This window comes from Apodemus sylvaticus, chromosome 17, assembly GCF_947179515.1.
Source record: "Apodemus sylvaticus chromosome 17, mApoSyl1.1, whole genome shotgun sequence".
NCBI lineage: Eukaryota > Metazoa > Chordata > Mammalia > Rodentia > Muridae > Apodemus > Apodemus sylvaticus.
In genome coordinates this window covers 7455424-7472405 of record NC_067488.1, presented here as the reverse complement: position 1 = coordinate 7472405, position 16982 = coordinate 7455424, and the positions used below count along the sequence as shown (strand labels likewise).

The 16982-nt window shown below is 40.8% G+C and overlaps 1 protein-coding gene across 30 annotated transcripts in view; it reads right to left on the bottom strand.

Annotated features, from left to right (window-relative positions):
- Positions 1-16982, bottom strand: part of Rims2 (regulating synaptic membrane exocytosis 2) — a 540571-nt gene that overhangs the window by 17686 nt on the left and 505903 nt on the right. Inside the window, exon 1 of one of the 30 annotated variants that reach the window (XM_052160888.1) lies at positions 6564-7011. The exons of the other annotated variants lie outside the window; for them this stretch is intronic. Coding sequence (XP_052016848.1) covers positions 6564-6705 — 142 coding nt within the window. The 5' untranslated portion in view covers positions 6706-7011. Of the gene's footprint in view, positions 1-6563; positions 7012-16982 lie in introns of those variants that run through there. 30 annotated transcript variants of the gene reach the window in all.

Below are 16982 nucleotides of genomic sequence, written 5' to 3'. Positions count from 1 at the left end.
GCCCTTCATCACTAGGGCTACACAGCCAATAGAACTCTCTGTTCATGACAGAGAGGTTCTGTAATGGTACAGTATTCAAAAAGGTCATCACCAGAAACATGGGGGTACTGTGCACTGTGTGCAGGAAATAAAATGTCAACTTCATTAACTTTTTAAAAATCAGATAGCCACACCTGGCTAGTACCTCCTGTACCAGATAACACAGGCTCAGAAAAGGCAAAATATTTTAAATACGTTCATAAAAGAAGAGTTAACATAATAACACAAAGTCTCAACATTATGTCAAGATATGTGTTATTATAGATATTGTATTATTAAGCTAAGGTGAAAGAACTTAAGTTTTTTCTAGGTCATTTAATAGGCAGAAGGGGAATTACTATTTCAAATCTAGGTTCCTACAAGTTTGTCTCCACCTAGAGAAGCTGTTGTGGCTTGTATAAGACCTTGAAGATAGATGGGACGTGAGCTGGCCCCTGATGGGCAAGGGACACACACACACACACACACACACACACACACATACACACACACACACAAACACACACACACACACAAACACACACACACACATACACATACACACAAACACACACACACACACACACACACACACACACGGCAGCAGAGGAAGAAGGGGAAGGCATCAACACAACTCTGGAGGCAAGGAGGCTTCATTTTATAAATTTAGTGGCTAGATTTTGAGAGATTCCAGGGTAAAGACTTTTCTTAGAAGAACTAGTTTGCTTTTGAGCAGTGGTTCTCAGCCTTCCTAATGCCACAGCCCTTTAATACAGTTGTCCATGCTGTGCTGATCCCCAACCACAAATCATTTTCTTTGCAACTTCATAACTGTAATTTTGCTACTGTTATGTTATCATAAGGTTGAAAACTCTGTGTTCTCTGGGTCATATTTGGACAATTAAATTTATTTGCTTGCGTCAAATAATGTTGAGAATTTTTAAATGTTGCTGCCAATATTTTAAAGTTTAAGGGTTTTATGGGAAATACCAAGTTTATGATTTGTTAGGTACAAAATCAAACGCTAATGTGTCAACCTGGCATTGCTCGAAATGACTGCCTGACACTCTTCTCTGGTAGGGTTTCTCTAAGTTTTCAGTCCTTTCCTGGCCCTCTTCTGCCTTAATGATATGTCACCTGCAGGCCACTGATCTACAAACCCCAAGGGAACAGCTGTCATCATTTGATCTTTTGATTTTAAAGAGCTAAAATAATTTCCCTTGTATCTTAGTCTCATGAAATAAAAGCTAAATCAAGTTCTCCAGACAGAAGCGACTACTGTGGGATGTCAGAGAACATAGTGATGGCCTTCTCACTGGCAACAGAAACACACTCCTAGTGGGAGCTAACCCACATACAAGTCCCCGGCCTCTTACGACACAGGACTCAGCTGGCAGTGAAATGTCTTCCTAGCATCCTAGGATTGGGATTGAGAAATACCCAGTGTACAGAGTGGTGGAACTGTAACACATGAACCTGGACGTTACTTGCTACCATGATTCACTGGACATGTGCTCTTGGTAATAGAGCAAAATAATGAGCTGGCAAAAAAAAAAAAGGAAGAGAAAGAAAAGAAAAGAAAAAGAGAAAGAAAGAAAGAAAGAAAGAAAGAAAGAAAGAAAGAAAGAAAGAAAGAAAGAAAGAAAGAAAGAAAGAGAGAAAGAACCAGAAGCAGTCATGCGAGGCAGGAGAGGGGGCGAGGCAGGGAAGAAGGTGTTCCTGGTTTCCTTTAGATCCAGGTGGAGCCTGGATGATTTTGTTCATAGATTTGGTGAAAAGCCTCTGTAAAAACATTATTCACACTTAAAAAAATTCCACTTTCATTTCCAGATTTGAAATAGAGTAATATTTCAAAGCTAGAACTGAAACTATTATATTAGTGTTTTCTTCAAATCTCTCACCTTATAAATAAATATATAGCAGTAGGAAAATCTCCTTCCTCCCCAATTGAAAGCCAGTACAACTTGAGGTAGAACAGACAGAGTGATCTGCTTCAACCTGTTGTAATGGCCTGGCCCATCACAGCAGAGAACGTTTCACTGGGTGGGTGCAGTCCTCAGTGGGGACGGAAGGTTACAGTAACTTACTAGCCTGTTTCTCCTGTAAGGCATTGTATGCAAAATATCTCCACAGGGAAACTTGGTCCCATTGCTGTCTTAGAATTTAATGAATCAAGTAAAGTATGAAGGCAAATAGAATTTAATGAATCAAGTAAAGTACGAGCTGTAGGCCGTAGAGGGCAAGCAACAGTCGCACAGGGTCACCTCGGACAACTGGGTATAAATATAGATATTTATAATTTATAAACAGTAGTAAAATTACATTTTTGAAGTAGCAATGAAAATAATTTTATAGTTTGGGGTTACCACAAGTTGAGGAACTGTATTAAAGGGCCACAGCATTAGAAAGGTTGAGAACCACTGCTTTAACTAAGATAGTGAAAAATGCTGATTCTTTGTTTAAATCTGAGTTGAAGTGTTCATTTACTTTTAATTCCAAATATCTTTGTTTGTTTGTTTGTTTGTTTAAGACAGGGTTTCTCTGTGTAGTCCTGGCTGTCCTGGAATTTTGTAGATCAGGCTGGCCTTGAACTCAGAAATTTACTTGCCTCTGCCTCCTAAGTGCTGGGATTAAAGGCTGTGCCACCAATACCCTGCTTAACTCCAAAATATCTTACTTTACTTTGTCTGTCTTAAGTACAGATCTAGTACATAAATTGTGCCATTCCTAAATATGGGTATGTACTCATTTACTAAATGGTTTTCCATATAAAATCATAATTCAAGAAAAATTATCTCTATAAAAAGTTCCACAGTGGCCTATACATCTCTCTCTTGCCCAACTTTGGCTGTGGAAGATGCATTAATTATCATTTTCATACACTGAGACACACTGTATAGGAAGAATTGGTTTTACTAGCATTCAACTTGAAAAGAACAGCACAAGTATTCAGTTATTCAGTATTAGTAGCTGTACCTGTTTTCTGCACATAGCAGTGGTGTGCTGACATATATGTTATTTCAACTGAGCACAGATGAAGGTCTATCTATAAGTCAAGAAAGCATGGTTTTTAAGAGCTAAGTGTACTATTAACTCCACACCAAGATTGATATTATCCTACTAAATGAATCGTCTTTTAAAGATGGATGTGTGTGTTTACATAAGTCTTTTGTTGCTGAGATGGGTTCTGTTATAGCTCATGCTATAACATGAATTTACTTAGTTACTTTGTGTTAAGTTGACAGGATCTCTTGTGTATGATTGCCAAATTATATTTAAATCAGAGGTGGCTGGGTATAAACTATTGGGGAAGTAAATTTTTTCACATAGCATATGTATAACTAAACAAGGACCATTGAGCTTTGCACCACATGGGACACGTAGATGGCCTTTGGGAGACCCTCAACCATTAGCAACTTTGCCACACAAACTTTTTTTTCTTAGAATCAATGGGTAGAAAGCTGAAGAGTTGCTTCTATAATTACAAATGGAAACATTGCCTTAAAATAGCCCCTATATTGTTGTAAGTGCCTGAAATATTCAGATATCCTATATATACTAATGGACCGTATCAGGAAGAGCCAGTGTTAGAACCAAATATAGTTCACAGTGAAAATATAACGTGTTCAAATAGGGATCAATGCTAAATAAGAGAATGCAATTCATAAGTTGTTAAGTAACAGGAAAAGTAGTATTGCCATCACTTTTATCCCCACGGACTACCCCATGGATAGGGAGAACATCTTTCTTGAAAATACCCAGGGGAAAGAACGAAAACAAACTCACAAGTGTACAGAAAAGATGAGGCATAGGTCAGTCCACACAGTGAATTAACTTACTTTGCTTACAGTCTCGGACTCAAGCCAGTCACACTGAGATTTGCTACCTGTAAGCAATATGTTTAACCTTGAAAATAGCAAAATAACCCCCTCGGAGAATGTCCACGAAATAAAAAGAACACAGGGAAGCTGCACAATTAATGGCAGCTGTGGTCACTGTGCTTGGTTTTCAAGACCAGAGAGTCCTACATGGAGCTATAATACCACTGTTATGAAATAGTATTAAAACACTTTACTCAGCAGTCTAAACTCTGACCCACATTATGGCTTTAGATCTTTACTCTTTCCTAGGGGAAGAGTCTGGACAGACAGTTTTCAAATATGTGCAGGATGCTGTTTTATGAGATGGTTAGAAACTCATGTTACTGATACCCAAACCAGCATTTCAACACTCTCAGGGACCCTGCTTTAACCCTAAATAGAAAGGAAAATGCTAGTTGTGACATCCATTGGATAATTTAGTCAATCCCAGTGATTAGCAGAGCACCACTTCCATTAAATAAGGATTTCCCTTTCTTGTGAGGTGTAACAGGTTTCACAGTTATGACTATAATAACGCTTCTAAGTATGTTACGTACATGAATGTCATGTTCTGCATGGGCAGCTTAAAAGAAAAGACACTGCAGAGAAGCCCTGCTCTGAGCCTCACAGACCTGTGAGGGCTGAAAGGGTGAAAAGGAAGCAGGAAACCAGAGAGGGGCGCTTAGATCCACTTCTCTTGGCTGTAAGTTGACTATAGGCCAGTGAGCACTTTCCTTCCTATTTAGGATTAAAGAAGGTTCCCTGAGAGAGTGTGGGAATGCTGGCCTATATTCATTTGTGGAGAGCTTCCTTGTTACAAGTAGAGACATGTAGGGTACATTTAAAAACGCTACCTTCCTTGTGGAACATTCTGTATTAGCAACTCAAGAAGCAATATTATGTCACAGAAATCTGTTCCAGTTTCTCATGTGTATATGTAGAAACTTCCTTTTCAGATTTGCCTGTATGTGACACAGATAAGTGAGTGTATTTTCAATTCTAAAAAATCTTCATATTTTGTTTAAGCTTTTCTTACTGTTTCAAAAATGCTTTTAGGATGGTACTGTGAAAACCCCTAAATCCTAGCAATAAGTTATAAAGGATGATAGTTTATATGAAGTCAACTCAAGGTTGAGGACTTGGCATTAAACATGCTTAGAAATAAATCTACAACAGTCTATATTTTATTTAACTATGTGTAGTTTCAGGTACACCTAACTTTGAGTTTCCATACTCACTAGGTTAGTGTGTGAAGTAAAGCACCCTGTGTACACAGCAGTATTTGTGACTCCTGACTTCAAGTGTTGACTACCGTGTCGACTGGCTGAGCACGTCTTTGAATTTCTTTATGCCTCAGCATCCTCATCTGTGAAAGAGGGTTAATGAAAGTTACGGGCCCTCGGGGTTAACTGCAGGGCCTACGCAGTGACTGGCTAATAAGGAATTCTAAAACCAGTTACCAGTGTACTTTGACTGCTTTTAACTGTTTGACTGGTAGGCATTTCCTAGAATTTTTAATAAATTATCGTAGGAAAGTAGTCAAAAGCAAATGTATAAAACAGAAAAACAAGAATATGAAAATCAAAAGCTATGTCTAAATAGTGAGTTATCTTATCATTATATCTGAATTTATGTGTCTTTATTTATAGGAAATTAATATTGCAACAACGAGCCAGAAGAAACTTGGATAGCTACAATGATTCAGTCTGAAGACTGACCATATCATTAACTGTCTTGTGGCCACTTTGACTCTTCTTTTCCAGAGCAAATATGGGAAATTTTTATTTTCATCTGTTTTTAAAGCAGGTAATTAATTTCTTCTAAACTAGGCCTAGGGCAAATTTCTAGTGAGAACTCATTGTCACACAATAAAAGAAAAGTCAATCTTAATTAGTTGTATACAATGGTGTTAACAAGATAACTAAATTCCTATAGGTCTAAAGAAGGGCACAGATCGCAAAGAACAGTTTTTCTACATTATTTACATTAATTGATAAAATTTCAGTGTTGGTTGCAAAATCTTATGAGAGTTCTTCATCAAGAAAAAACAGAATCTGTTATTCAAAACTTTATGAAGGCCTGCAAATCTCTCAGTGACAAGTTTAACAGAGCCAGTAGTCACACAGGCATCGCTGAACAGCACAGACGGCCAGAATCACACTCTTGCAGCTGGTGAACAAACTTCTGGGTGAACACAGAGCAAACGCGCCTTTAGTGTCCACCTTCCGCCTGTCCAGCGCACAGCTGCCTACCTCTGCATCCAGATCTTGGCTGTCACAGGCTGGGACACAAAGTTTACTGCAGCGGTCCTCCTCAGTTTCCCAGAATTTCTGTCCTCCACACTATATGCTGACACAGAGACTGCGAACTTAAACAAGGAAGTAAACAAATGCAGACAGGAGGGGGACACACAGGAGGCTCGGCTTGTCTCCCACCCAGTCTACACGCTCATTCAGCTTCCAAGTGCCCCATAATTCAAACTCCAGAACAACTCTTTCCCGGAGGAGAGCCTGTGGAGCTCTGTGAACAACCCACAAAGAGCGCTTCTCCGCCCGCCGGTGCTCAGTTCTTGCAGCACAGGCTGTTTGGAGTTCTCACTCGAGGCCAACCCTCCCACCACCGAACCCAGGTAATCTACAGCAGACACACCATCCAAGAAGGGTGGGAACGAACACAAGTCCTCACCTCCGTCATCTTCTTCCAGGGAGTTCATGCAAGGAAAGTAGCCAGCTAGAGCCTCAAAGGAGGCAGAGAGGCTGCTCCGGCTCTGGGAGCGCTGCATGGAGCGCCCCGCAGGACCCGTGCCCCCCAGGCCCTGCCGGCCCATCTTGGTGGAGGACCCGCTTTTCCCGCGGTACAAGATACGAGGCGTTTTGGCGGCTGGTTAGCAGAGACCAGTGTGGTCTGGGCCGGGCTGGTTCCGCGGAACCCTGGGGTTCCCGTCCCTGCCTCTCCGGCCCGAGGCTGGGACCTTGGCTTTGCTGGGGAGGGGCAGGAGGAAAGCTGTCAAGAGAAGCAGCTGTTCACGGTGGAAGTCCGAAGTGTCACCCAGGGGAGCAGAGGATCCCGGAGGGAGGCTGGAGCCGCTAGCCTGGGCGCCCGCACTCCCTCCCTCGCCGGGAGATGCTGCTGATGCTGAGCTCGCCGCCAATCAGAGGCTGGAGGGGGCGGCACCGCGGCGCTGGTGCCAGGGCGCACCTCAGGCTCTGGCCTGGGGTCTCGCTTGTAGCTGCTGCTTGCTGTCTCCCCCAGCACAACCAATGCCTGAGAATGTGACTAATTGGGTAGAATGAGTTAGGCCTCTCAGAGTGGTAATATGTGGGCGAAATTCCTGGTAAAACTTTGCCGTATTAGTTTCTCTTCAGCACTCCTCAGATGTAGGTAAGTCATAACCAGATTTTGACCAGATCTTATGAAGGCTTACATTAACCCTTTCTTTTGAACTATGTTTTAAAGTAATGGTTAACAGTCAACAGAAGATCTCTTTAAAAAGAGACAACCTAAGCACCAGCAAAGGGTAAACACACAATGAGGTCCGTAAAGTTAGCGTTCATGCCTAGAAAAGAATTCCTTCTTTCTTTACATAAAGCAATCACCTGCCCGTTGTTGCTAAGAATAACCCTATCAAGTGTAACATTACAGTAAAAGGTTACATCCTGACAAGAATTTGGAAGCAACGCAGACATATTAAAAACAACAGCCGTAGCCGGGTGTGGTGGCGCACACCTGTAATCCCAGCACTTGGGAGGCAGAGGCAGGTGGATTTCTGAGTTCGAGGCCAGCCTGCTCTACAGAGTGAAGTCCAGGACAGCCAGGACTACACAGAGAAACCCTGTCTCAAAAAACGAAAAAAAAAAAAAAAAAAAAAAACCAACAACAGCCGATAAGCAAAGTTACCACATCGATTCCACAAGTTAGAAATCTGTCTCCGAGCACAAACCAAATTTGATATCATTTTACTAGGAGTCAGGGGTGTATCCTGGCCGGGAGGTGCACTCTGGGCAGGTGGATTTCTGAGTTCGAGGCCAGCCTGGTCTACAGAGTGAGTTCCAGGACAGCCAGGGCTATACAGAGAAACCCTGTCTCAAAAAAAATCCAAATCCAACCCCCCCAAAAGTTAACACACACACACACACACACACACACACACACGTTATGTGTATTTGTACACATATGTTCTTTTTATTTGAAGTGCTGGGAGATTCAAATATTCAAGTTTAGTTCTTTAACTAAGATCCTAATGAATACCAGGCATCTGTAGATGCTTATGATACAACAGTGATCTGCTTAGCTAAAGTCCCCACTGATGTGTGTGTGTGTGTGTGTGTGTGCGTGTGTGTGTGTCCCATTGCCAGAGGGGAGAAGGTAGGGGCAGTAATAAAACACTAGATAGCACACTGTTAAACGAAAACCTAAAGCAAAGAGAGGCCAGGGGCCCAGACTGGAAACAAGTTAGAAAGGGTCAGAGGTCTCACTGCCCACTGACATGTGTGAGGAGAGGTTTGCAAGTAGAAAGAAGGCCCTGAAGGTGACCGACATGGACGATGGAAGAGCTGCCAAGCCAGGCCTGGAGCACGTGAGGAGGGATGGATCATACAGGGTGTGTTACGTACTGCATGTGACAGTTTAGAAAGAACGAGAAGCACATACAGAGAACAATTCTCTCACATCTTTCTAAAGCTTCCAAAACTTTCCACACAAAACCCAACCCTTGTTACAGAACGTATTGCTATTTAGATCGTGTCCTGCTTCTCAGAGCGACTCATCCTTTCTCATTAACAGTCACACAGCTGTAGTCCAGTTTCTTTTCAGTGTTCACTTTCCCACTATCAAAACCATAAAAACTACAAATAACTCACTTTTATTGACAGAATAGAAGCTTCATACTATTAAATAAGAATTTCATTATAGGAATAAAGAAAAATATCACAGGCTTACAAAAACAGAAAAGATTTATTTAAAGTCATCTGATGTTTTTTGAACTGTTAGCCATGAGTTCTGAAAACAACTGAATAGCATTTGATCAACAATTTACCTATTTAATAATTTTTATGGTGTGTATGTATGTTGGTGTGTGTGTGTGTGTGTGTGTGTGTGTGTGTGTTGGTGACAGGAGCCAGAGAGTGTGAGATTCTCCCTGGAACCTTAGTTCCAGGTGGTTGGGAACCACCTGATGTGAGTGCTGGGAATCACACTCAGGTAGTCAGAAAAATAGATGATTTCATTACCAAGTTATCTCATCTCCTGATCAGCATCTGAAAGAATTAAATAATAATAAAAAATACAGAGTTCAGCTTGAATATTATATGCATCACCATACTGTTTCATAAGTATGTTTGTATGTATGTATGTATGTATGTATGTATGTATGTATGTATGTATTGAGTTACAATGCAAAATAAGGCTTCTTTTTGCCTTTGAATCAGTTTGGAAAACATAAATGAAGTACAATATCTACCTTCCCTAAGAAGAACTTTAGATTCAAGAGTACAGCAGGTGCTTCGCTGGCTCAGAGAGAACGGGGCTCAGAAGAACTCGACTGCGAGCTTCATCAGGGTGTTTACCTGGACGGGGGCTGGCTAATAAAGTCTGTGCTATATGAATTCAAATATGCTTGAACTAAGTGGCAAGTCTATGATTTAAATTCTCTTAAGTGAATGCTTTCTGCTTAGAAACTCTTGGGAAATGATAGGGCACGTGTAGTTTCCTGGCAGGAGGAAAGTGAGCAGAGAATTCCCAAAGAAATTAATTGGATGAGAAACTTTTGTTCAAAGCACCTGGGACATGCAGGTGGATGAAACTTAGATCAGAAAGGCTCACGGCAAGTTCCTGGCAGAGACTGCCTGGGAAGGTCCCGGCGGCCCTGTTGCTGGCCTCGGCATTGCTTGGTCAGTCTGTTAGAGTTTGGATGCATCCATTTCATCTGAGCATTGCTCCTCTCTGGGCAGTCCAAAGCACAGCCTCCTCAGAAGGCTTTCAGATACTTTCTCAGAGGTCGTAAGTGATGCAGATCAATGTCTGGATTCTGGCGGAGAGCCGCACAGGAGACTCAGGAAGGGGCAGAGAAGTTACTTTGTGTGGTTAGAGAATGATTTAAGGCAGAGACTTGACACAGACAGTGAAGCACCACAATGATGACACAATGATGACACAATGATGATTCTGTTTCCACCTGGCAGTGTGGAGAATCATCTGTGATTATTGAGGAAGCTTCAATTCCATTTTATTAGTCCTATGTTCAATTGTTTTGAAAATATTTCTGGAATTCATGAAATTCTTAGACAAATGGATGGAGCTGGAGAACATCATACTAAGTGAGGTAACCCAGTCTCAAAAGATCAATCATGATATGCACTCACTATTAAGTGGATATTAGCCTAGAAACTTTGAATACCCAAGACACAATCCACATATTAAATGATGTCCAAAAAGAATGGAGGGTGGCCCCTGGTTCAGGAAAGACTCAGTGCAAGAGTATAGGGGAATTCCAGAAGAGGGAAGCGGGAAGGGGTAGATGGAGGAACAGGAGGTGGGAAGAGGGCTTATGGGATTTGTGGGGAGTGGGGACCCAGAAAAGGGGAAATCATTTCAAATGTAAATAAAAAAATATATCAATAAAAAAATTAAAAAAGAAAATATTTCTAGTTTCACCCAAAGAAATGTATTTAGCACTATTTGCATTTTTTTGTTTTTGAGATGGGACTCACTATGTAGCCTAGACTGGCCTCAAACTTACAATCTTGCTGCCCAGTCTCCTGAGTGCTGAAAATAGCAGTGTGCCATCATATGTGGGTTGTTGATACATTTTTGACAAGTCAAAGCATTCTATTCAGACATATCTACTGTCACTTCAATACTGTCAACTTAAAACTATATAAAGAACTACTAGTAAAATCTGGAAATTGTCCAACTCCAATACATGAATAGTATACATAGTACATGCACATGTAGTCTAACATGTGTAGCTACATGGTTAGTACATGCATATGAGTCTACAATGTGAAGGTACACATTATACATATTTTTGGATTTACTTCTCATATGTTGAACCACTATATTTCATTACACAGAAAGAGGTATATGTCTAAAATATTATAACCCAGAATCCCACTTTATTTTTAATTCTCTTGTTCATCCAAATAATAGAGATTAGGAGTCACAAATGCAATTAGTTGCCTTCTAAAAATAAAATCCTCAAAAATTCTACCAGAAAATATGAAAATCACCTTTCTGAAGGAAAGATAAATGATATATTTTGCATAGTATGCCACTTGATGAGTACAAATCAATATTTTACAGATAGTTTATAAAAACACACCGCTCTAATACATCAATTATTACATCAATCCTGACAGTATCTTCTTGGCAGATATGCTGAAAGAAACTCAACACCGTTGAATACATCCTTACTGTGGCAGGACAGGTCTGTAACCCACGAAGATTGACTCTAGGTTAGTCCCTGTATACCATGCCACAGATGATTCATGTGCTCATGTAAAACTACAATAATTATACTGCAAATTTCTTCATCAGACTAAATGCTGACTACCCAACCCTAAAGTCAGACTGCTTATTTTATCCACATAGTTATGGTAAATGTATACTTGCTTTCCTTATAAAACATACCAAATATTATACATCCGTATGACCTAAACATGAGATCTGAAATAAACAATCTTTTTTTTCATTCTTAACATTATGCCACTATGGTAGAAATTAGGTGTAAACCCTAGAAATTTCACATTTCAAAGGCATTTTTAGTTTTTACTTGGCAGATTTTAAAAGTGAAGCACACATGTTACACTTTAGCAGCTGGACAACCCAAAACTTATAAAAGTTAAAGAGATAATGTATTCAAATGTGATAGGAGGAAAGAAAACCAAGAGAGATGAGGAGGCCAGCAGTTTCCTTATTTATGCAGTGAGACCGGACTTTATCTACTATGAGAACCTGCCCATGGAAGTAAGGAAAATGACTGATCAAGCTAAAACATGGTGATCAGTTTTGACCTGTGGCATGGATGGGGAAACGTCCTTAAAGATCAAAGTCCTGGGTCATGAAAAGAGGATAGCCTGGCAGGTCAGAGGAGGGACAAACATTTGGACACACCAGTCTTGGTTATGTTCCTTTGGGAATTGCTATAATTATGATGGTGACAGCTAAATTTATGTTCTTCAGATATATTACCTAATATAGAAGAAACTACTGAGGTAGATACACTCAGTGTTTTTACTCTACAGATGACAAGGTTGACAAAATATCACCCAGTAAGTATTGGTTGACTGCATACCGCATGCCAGACATGATGCTGAGGATACAGAAATTAACAAACAGAAATTGACAGAAATCTCTACCCTCCTTCAGTTCCCACACTAGTACGTTAGTGGCAACAACTTCACACCCCAAATCTGCATGCAAACACATAAAATCACTACAGTAGTATACAGCCAGCACTATGAGAGAAATACTATCAACAACTCATTATATATATAGGAAACCGAGGCACAGATTATTAAGAAGTGAAGCCAGCATAATAAGTCTGTAAAGCTTGAGCCACAGTATCACCCAGTAGTTAAATCACCAACAGCAGTTAAATCCAGTACTCGGTTGCATATTCCAGGTTAGGCTTTGTGATTTTTTAAGATAAAGAGCAATAAACTAAGATGTAAACTGTTCCTCCTATTCTGTTCAAATACAAATTACACCCAGGATTGCAAAATGCATGCAAATTTCTCCCTAGGAGCAAGACAGAAATGAGTTCTGCAGCAGTGGACACCAGGGGTGTCTTTCCCTGACACCATCTAGAGTCCTAGATTCCCCAGATGGAGGGCTCAGTGCTTACAAATGTAACAATCCCCTACACTTTAGATGGCAGATTGTTTTACCTGTGCTTCTGACTGGCTATAGATCAGAGTTCCCAAAACCCCTCCTCTGCAGCCCCCAGAACTCAGGTATACTAGTTTATCACAAAGGCTATTGGCAGAGGAACACAGGAAACAATATAGAAGGAAATTGTAGCTTCTATATATTCTCTTAGTCTGCCTCGCTTTAGCAACAAGTTCAGCCCCCTCGGATCTCGTAAACTGCCTCTTATGGCTTCTATGAAACTTAATAGCAGAGACATTGGTGCAGTGGGGGCAGCCAAGCCACAAATGTGATTGAGAAAAGGGTACTATCTAGTGCTAAGTAGACTGGGCGGGGCAGCAGCACTGCCTGCTTATTCAGACTCTTCAGTGTTCCTTCTGAGAACAGGGCGGATCCAGTCTGAAATGCGGCTCTTATCTGCTGTCAGAAACAGTAACTCATGGTTTTTCTTATTGGTGAAGTTCAAGGCAAAAAAGGAGGTTAGATTTTCTGTGTCCTGCCTTCAAGACAGAAAATTCTGCTTTTCAGGAGCCTAGTCTGTGGGACAGTAAGTTCCAGGGACCACAGATGAAAACACACAGGCACACATGAGCGCACCCACACCCACATCCACACCCACACCCACACCCACACCCACACACAGGAGACATAACGTCACTGTAATAAATTAATACAATGTCTACACAGGCATATCACAAGAACAAGTGATGTTCAGTTAGACTGTGTCCTTTTCCTCATAAAGCTGACAATAGACTGACACTAAAAAGGAACCATCAAAAACAGTTCACAGCTAGGCAGGGTGGTTCATGTCTGCAATTCTAGCAGTTGGGAGATGGAGGCAGAAAGGTCAGGAGGTCAAGGCAATTCTTGGTTAAATAATAAGTTCTAGGTTAGCCTGGAGCAGGTATATGCAAATACTACACCATTTTATATAAAGGCTTGATCATTTGTAGACTGACGTGTGAGGGTATATTGTAAAACTAATCCCACAAGGAAGAGAGACTATCATATACACATACAACTGTGAAAATTATCCTAAAGACAGGTTAACAACAGCATGTAACCAAGGCATTTCCCATTGCCTAATTCCAAGGGTTTTGATACTATATCTAATTCATAATTTATTTTATAAAGTTACTTTCCACATGATTATTCTTCTTTTTCTTTTCTTCATGTGTGTATGTAGGTGCAATACAATTTTAAAACATTCCTTGAAACTCATTAGCAATATTTTACAGATTTTGAAGCATAAAGAAGACAAAAGACTACACACCCATGAGCAATGACTTAAGTGATAGATAGTTCAGCTGTGAATTTAAAGTTTTCTTACATATCTACATATTGAACATTTTACAAAAATACACATGAAGCACCAATGTATATATTCCCACCCAAGGGTCTCCATTAAAAGCATTTAACATAGACAGACAACTGATTGCTTAGTAGAATTCATGAATCATTCATTCATTCACTATTAAATAATATTAAAGAAATATTTACCAATCAGTGCAAGTGGATAAAGTAGAGGATAGTGTCAACTGCTGTTAAGTTTACTGCATCTAATCACTGTGATTTGAACTGTGTGGTGACTATTCCCAGTTGTTACACTGACTATATCTGGAATGAACTGCAATCCAGAAATGGAGGGCACGCCTGTGATGCAGACCTGGAGGCTGGAAGACACAGGCCTTTGACACTGACCTTGATGTGGAGTGACACATACTTTGGATTTGGATCTTGAGGCATAGTGGCCATGAAAAGCTTAGGCCCAGACAAGGTGGTGCATACCTTTAATCCCACTGTGGAAGAGACCCACTTCCTGGCAGCCTGAAGAAGAGCTAGTCTCTCTTTCCTGGCTGCCTTCAGATCAAGATGTAGAACTCTCTCTTAGTTCTTCTAGTGTACCATGCCTGACTCCTTGCTGCCATGTTTCCTGACATGAAGATAATGGACAGAACCTCTGGAACTGTAAGCCAGCCTCAAATAAATGTTGTCCTTTGTAAAAGTTGGTTTTTGTCATGTTGTCTCTTCATAGCAATGAAACCCCAAGTCAAACTGCTAAGTATAGAAAATCTAAGAAAACAGACAACATAAAGACATGTAAATTTCAAAAAAGGACCACCATGTATCTGGAACATAGTTTGCATAGCCTGGGAGTGGGGGGGAGAGACAGAGAGGGGGGGAGAGAGAGAGAAAGAGAGAGAGAGAGAGAGAGAGAGAGAGAGAGAGAGGGAGGGAGGAAGAGAAGAGAGAGAGAGGAGGAAGAGGAAGAGGAGGAGGAAGAGGAGGAAGAGGAGAAGAGGAGAGGAGAGGAGAAGGGAGGAGAGGAGAGGAGAGAAGAGAAGAGAGGGAGGGGGAGCACTCTTGCTTTGGTGATGTTAATTGCTACATTTCTAAGATCAGGAGCCTAATTCTACAGACTGTTACATTCTACTACACAATTTGAAAAAGCATAGTATTCAACTGGAAAAGGGAACTAAAGGGGGAGAATCTATAAGTAAATTACTTTGGTTTTCACAAAAAGCACAAATTATACAGGTACAAAATGACTCAGAAAAGAAAAAAAAACCCAATGGAAATGTAAGATGTTAAAAATAAAACTGTTCTTTATAAGACCCAAAATGATTCCCTTGCTGTCACCTCTGAAAGAGTTTCAGGTCCAGGTCTCACTAGCCTGCAGAGCAGCATTTTATAGAGCCAAGCACTGGATTCCAAAGACATTACCTTGCTGTGAGTCTAAAGATCACTTCTGTGGCCTCCAATCTCCTATCATCTCCCCGCCTCCGGTGGATTGCACCTCTTCTATCAAAGTTATATTTGCAGTGTGTGCAGTGCATCCTAGCAACTGGTGCAATAGGAGCTAGGTCTCTCCCTCTCATACTTCAGGATGGCCTCTTTCCAGTTTCAGGTTGAAAACTCAAATATATTCATGTAACTGTACTTAGTAGCTTGACCTCTAATCTGAGTCTCTGGAGCAGTCCACTTAACATTGCCAACCTACCTTTTTGGTTTCTTTCCCAAAGAAATTTGTGTTTTTTCTTATCTTTACAGACTTAATAAATGATATGAGTAGCCAATATTGCTAAGATGAAAAATAATTAGGACTCCCATTCTCAACCTGTTCTTTACAGAATGCCTTCCCACCCAATCATTATCAAACATTTGATTAACCATGACCCATTTCTCTTAATCCTATTCCAAAGTTTTTCCACTCAATCCTAAAGACTTTCTTCCTGGGGGAGCCAAGACCATCTCTGAAAAGGAAAATGTGTCTTCGGTCACTCCAGCAGCCACCTAAAAATGTTTGAAAGTCTTGTGTGCATTTACATTACAATGCAGGCGTGTCACCACAGCCACACTTGCCGTTGGCCAGCAGAAGGAAGCCCCTCGGGGTCCCTCTAGGATGGATTCCTTTCCGCTTTATTATCTCTTCCCTCCATTTCTCCTTCCTTGGGACTCAGTTTTCCTTGAAGTATCATTTACAGTAGGAGGCGTGTAGCGTCTCTGTAGTATTATGTAATTGTTCTTCACAGTATCATTCCCAAAGTGTAAAGATAGGAGTATTTTTATTGTTCTTTCCCTACCCCTGTCAACCATAACCACAACTGGAAGAAAGGCAGTCTCTGTCCACTGGGCACTTTATTCCTCCACAGTGACTGAGACATAAAGGTGCATAACCTCACCCAGCTAATGAAACACAATTAGACTCTTGCTAGGTGTTTATGATTCTGTGCGGTTTAAAATCCCTCTTCTTATATTATGGATCACAGTATCAGACCTTGAGGAAAGAGCCTGCAGGCCTTAAGCCCATCATAAAAGTCTTATTTTAACAGAAGTGACCTCCAACTTAATGTCCTCTGGGTACAGAGATTTTCCATGCCAGAGATGGAGCTTTTCCTAAGAGCACTGTAAGAACTATCCTACAGCTTCCTTAAGATATCAGGAAATCTTCCTTCAGGCTGTCACCTGTAACACTGCCTGAGAAAGGTCAGTTTCAGTGAATGAACTTGGGGTAGGAAAAGTGGCTGCAGTTTGCCCTGTGCACCTGAGAGAGAAGGACCTATGATAACTTCAGGTTGTCACAGAAACTGAATGAATCCAAAGACTCAAGGACAAGGAGAAACACTCTGAATTCTGTGTAGATTCAAGACATTCTCAAAAGTATTACAGTGGCATTCAGGAAAACAGAATCCAGGGAAAGGAACAAATCATTTGCATAAATGCTCCTTTCCGTGTTAA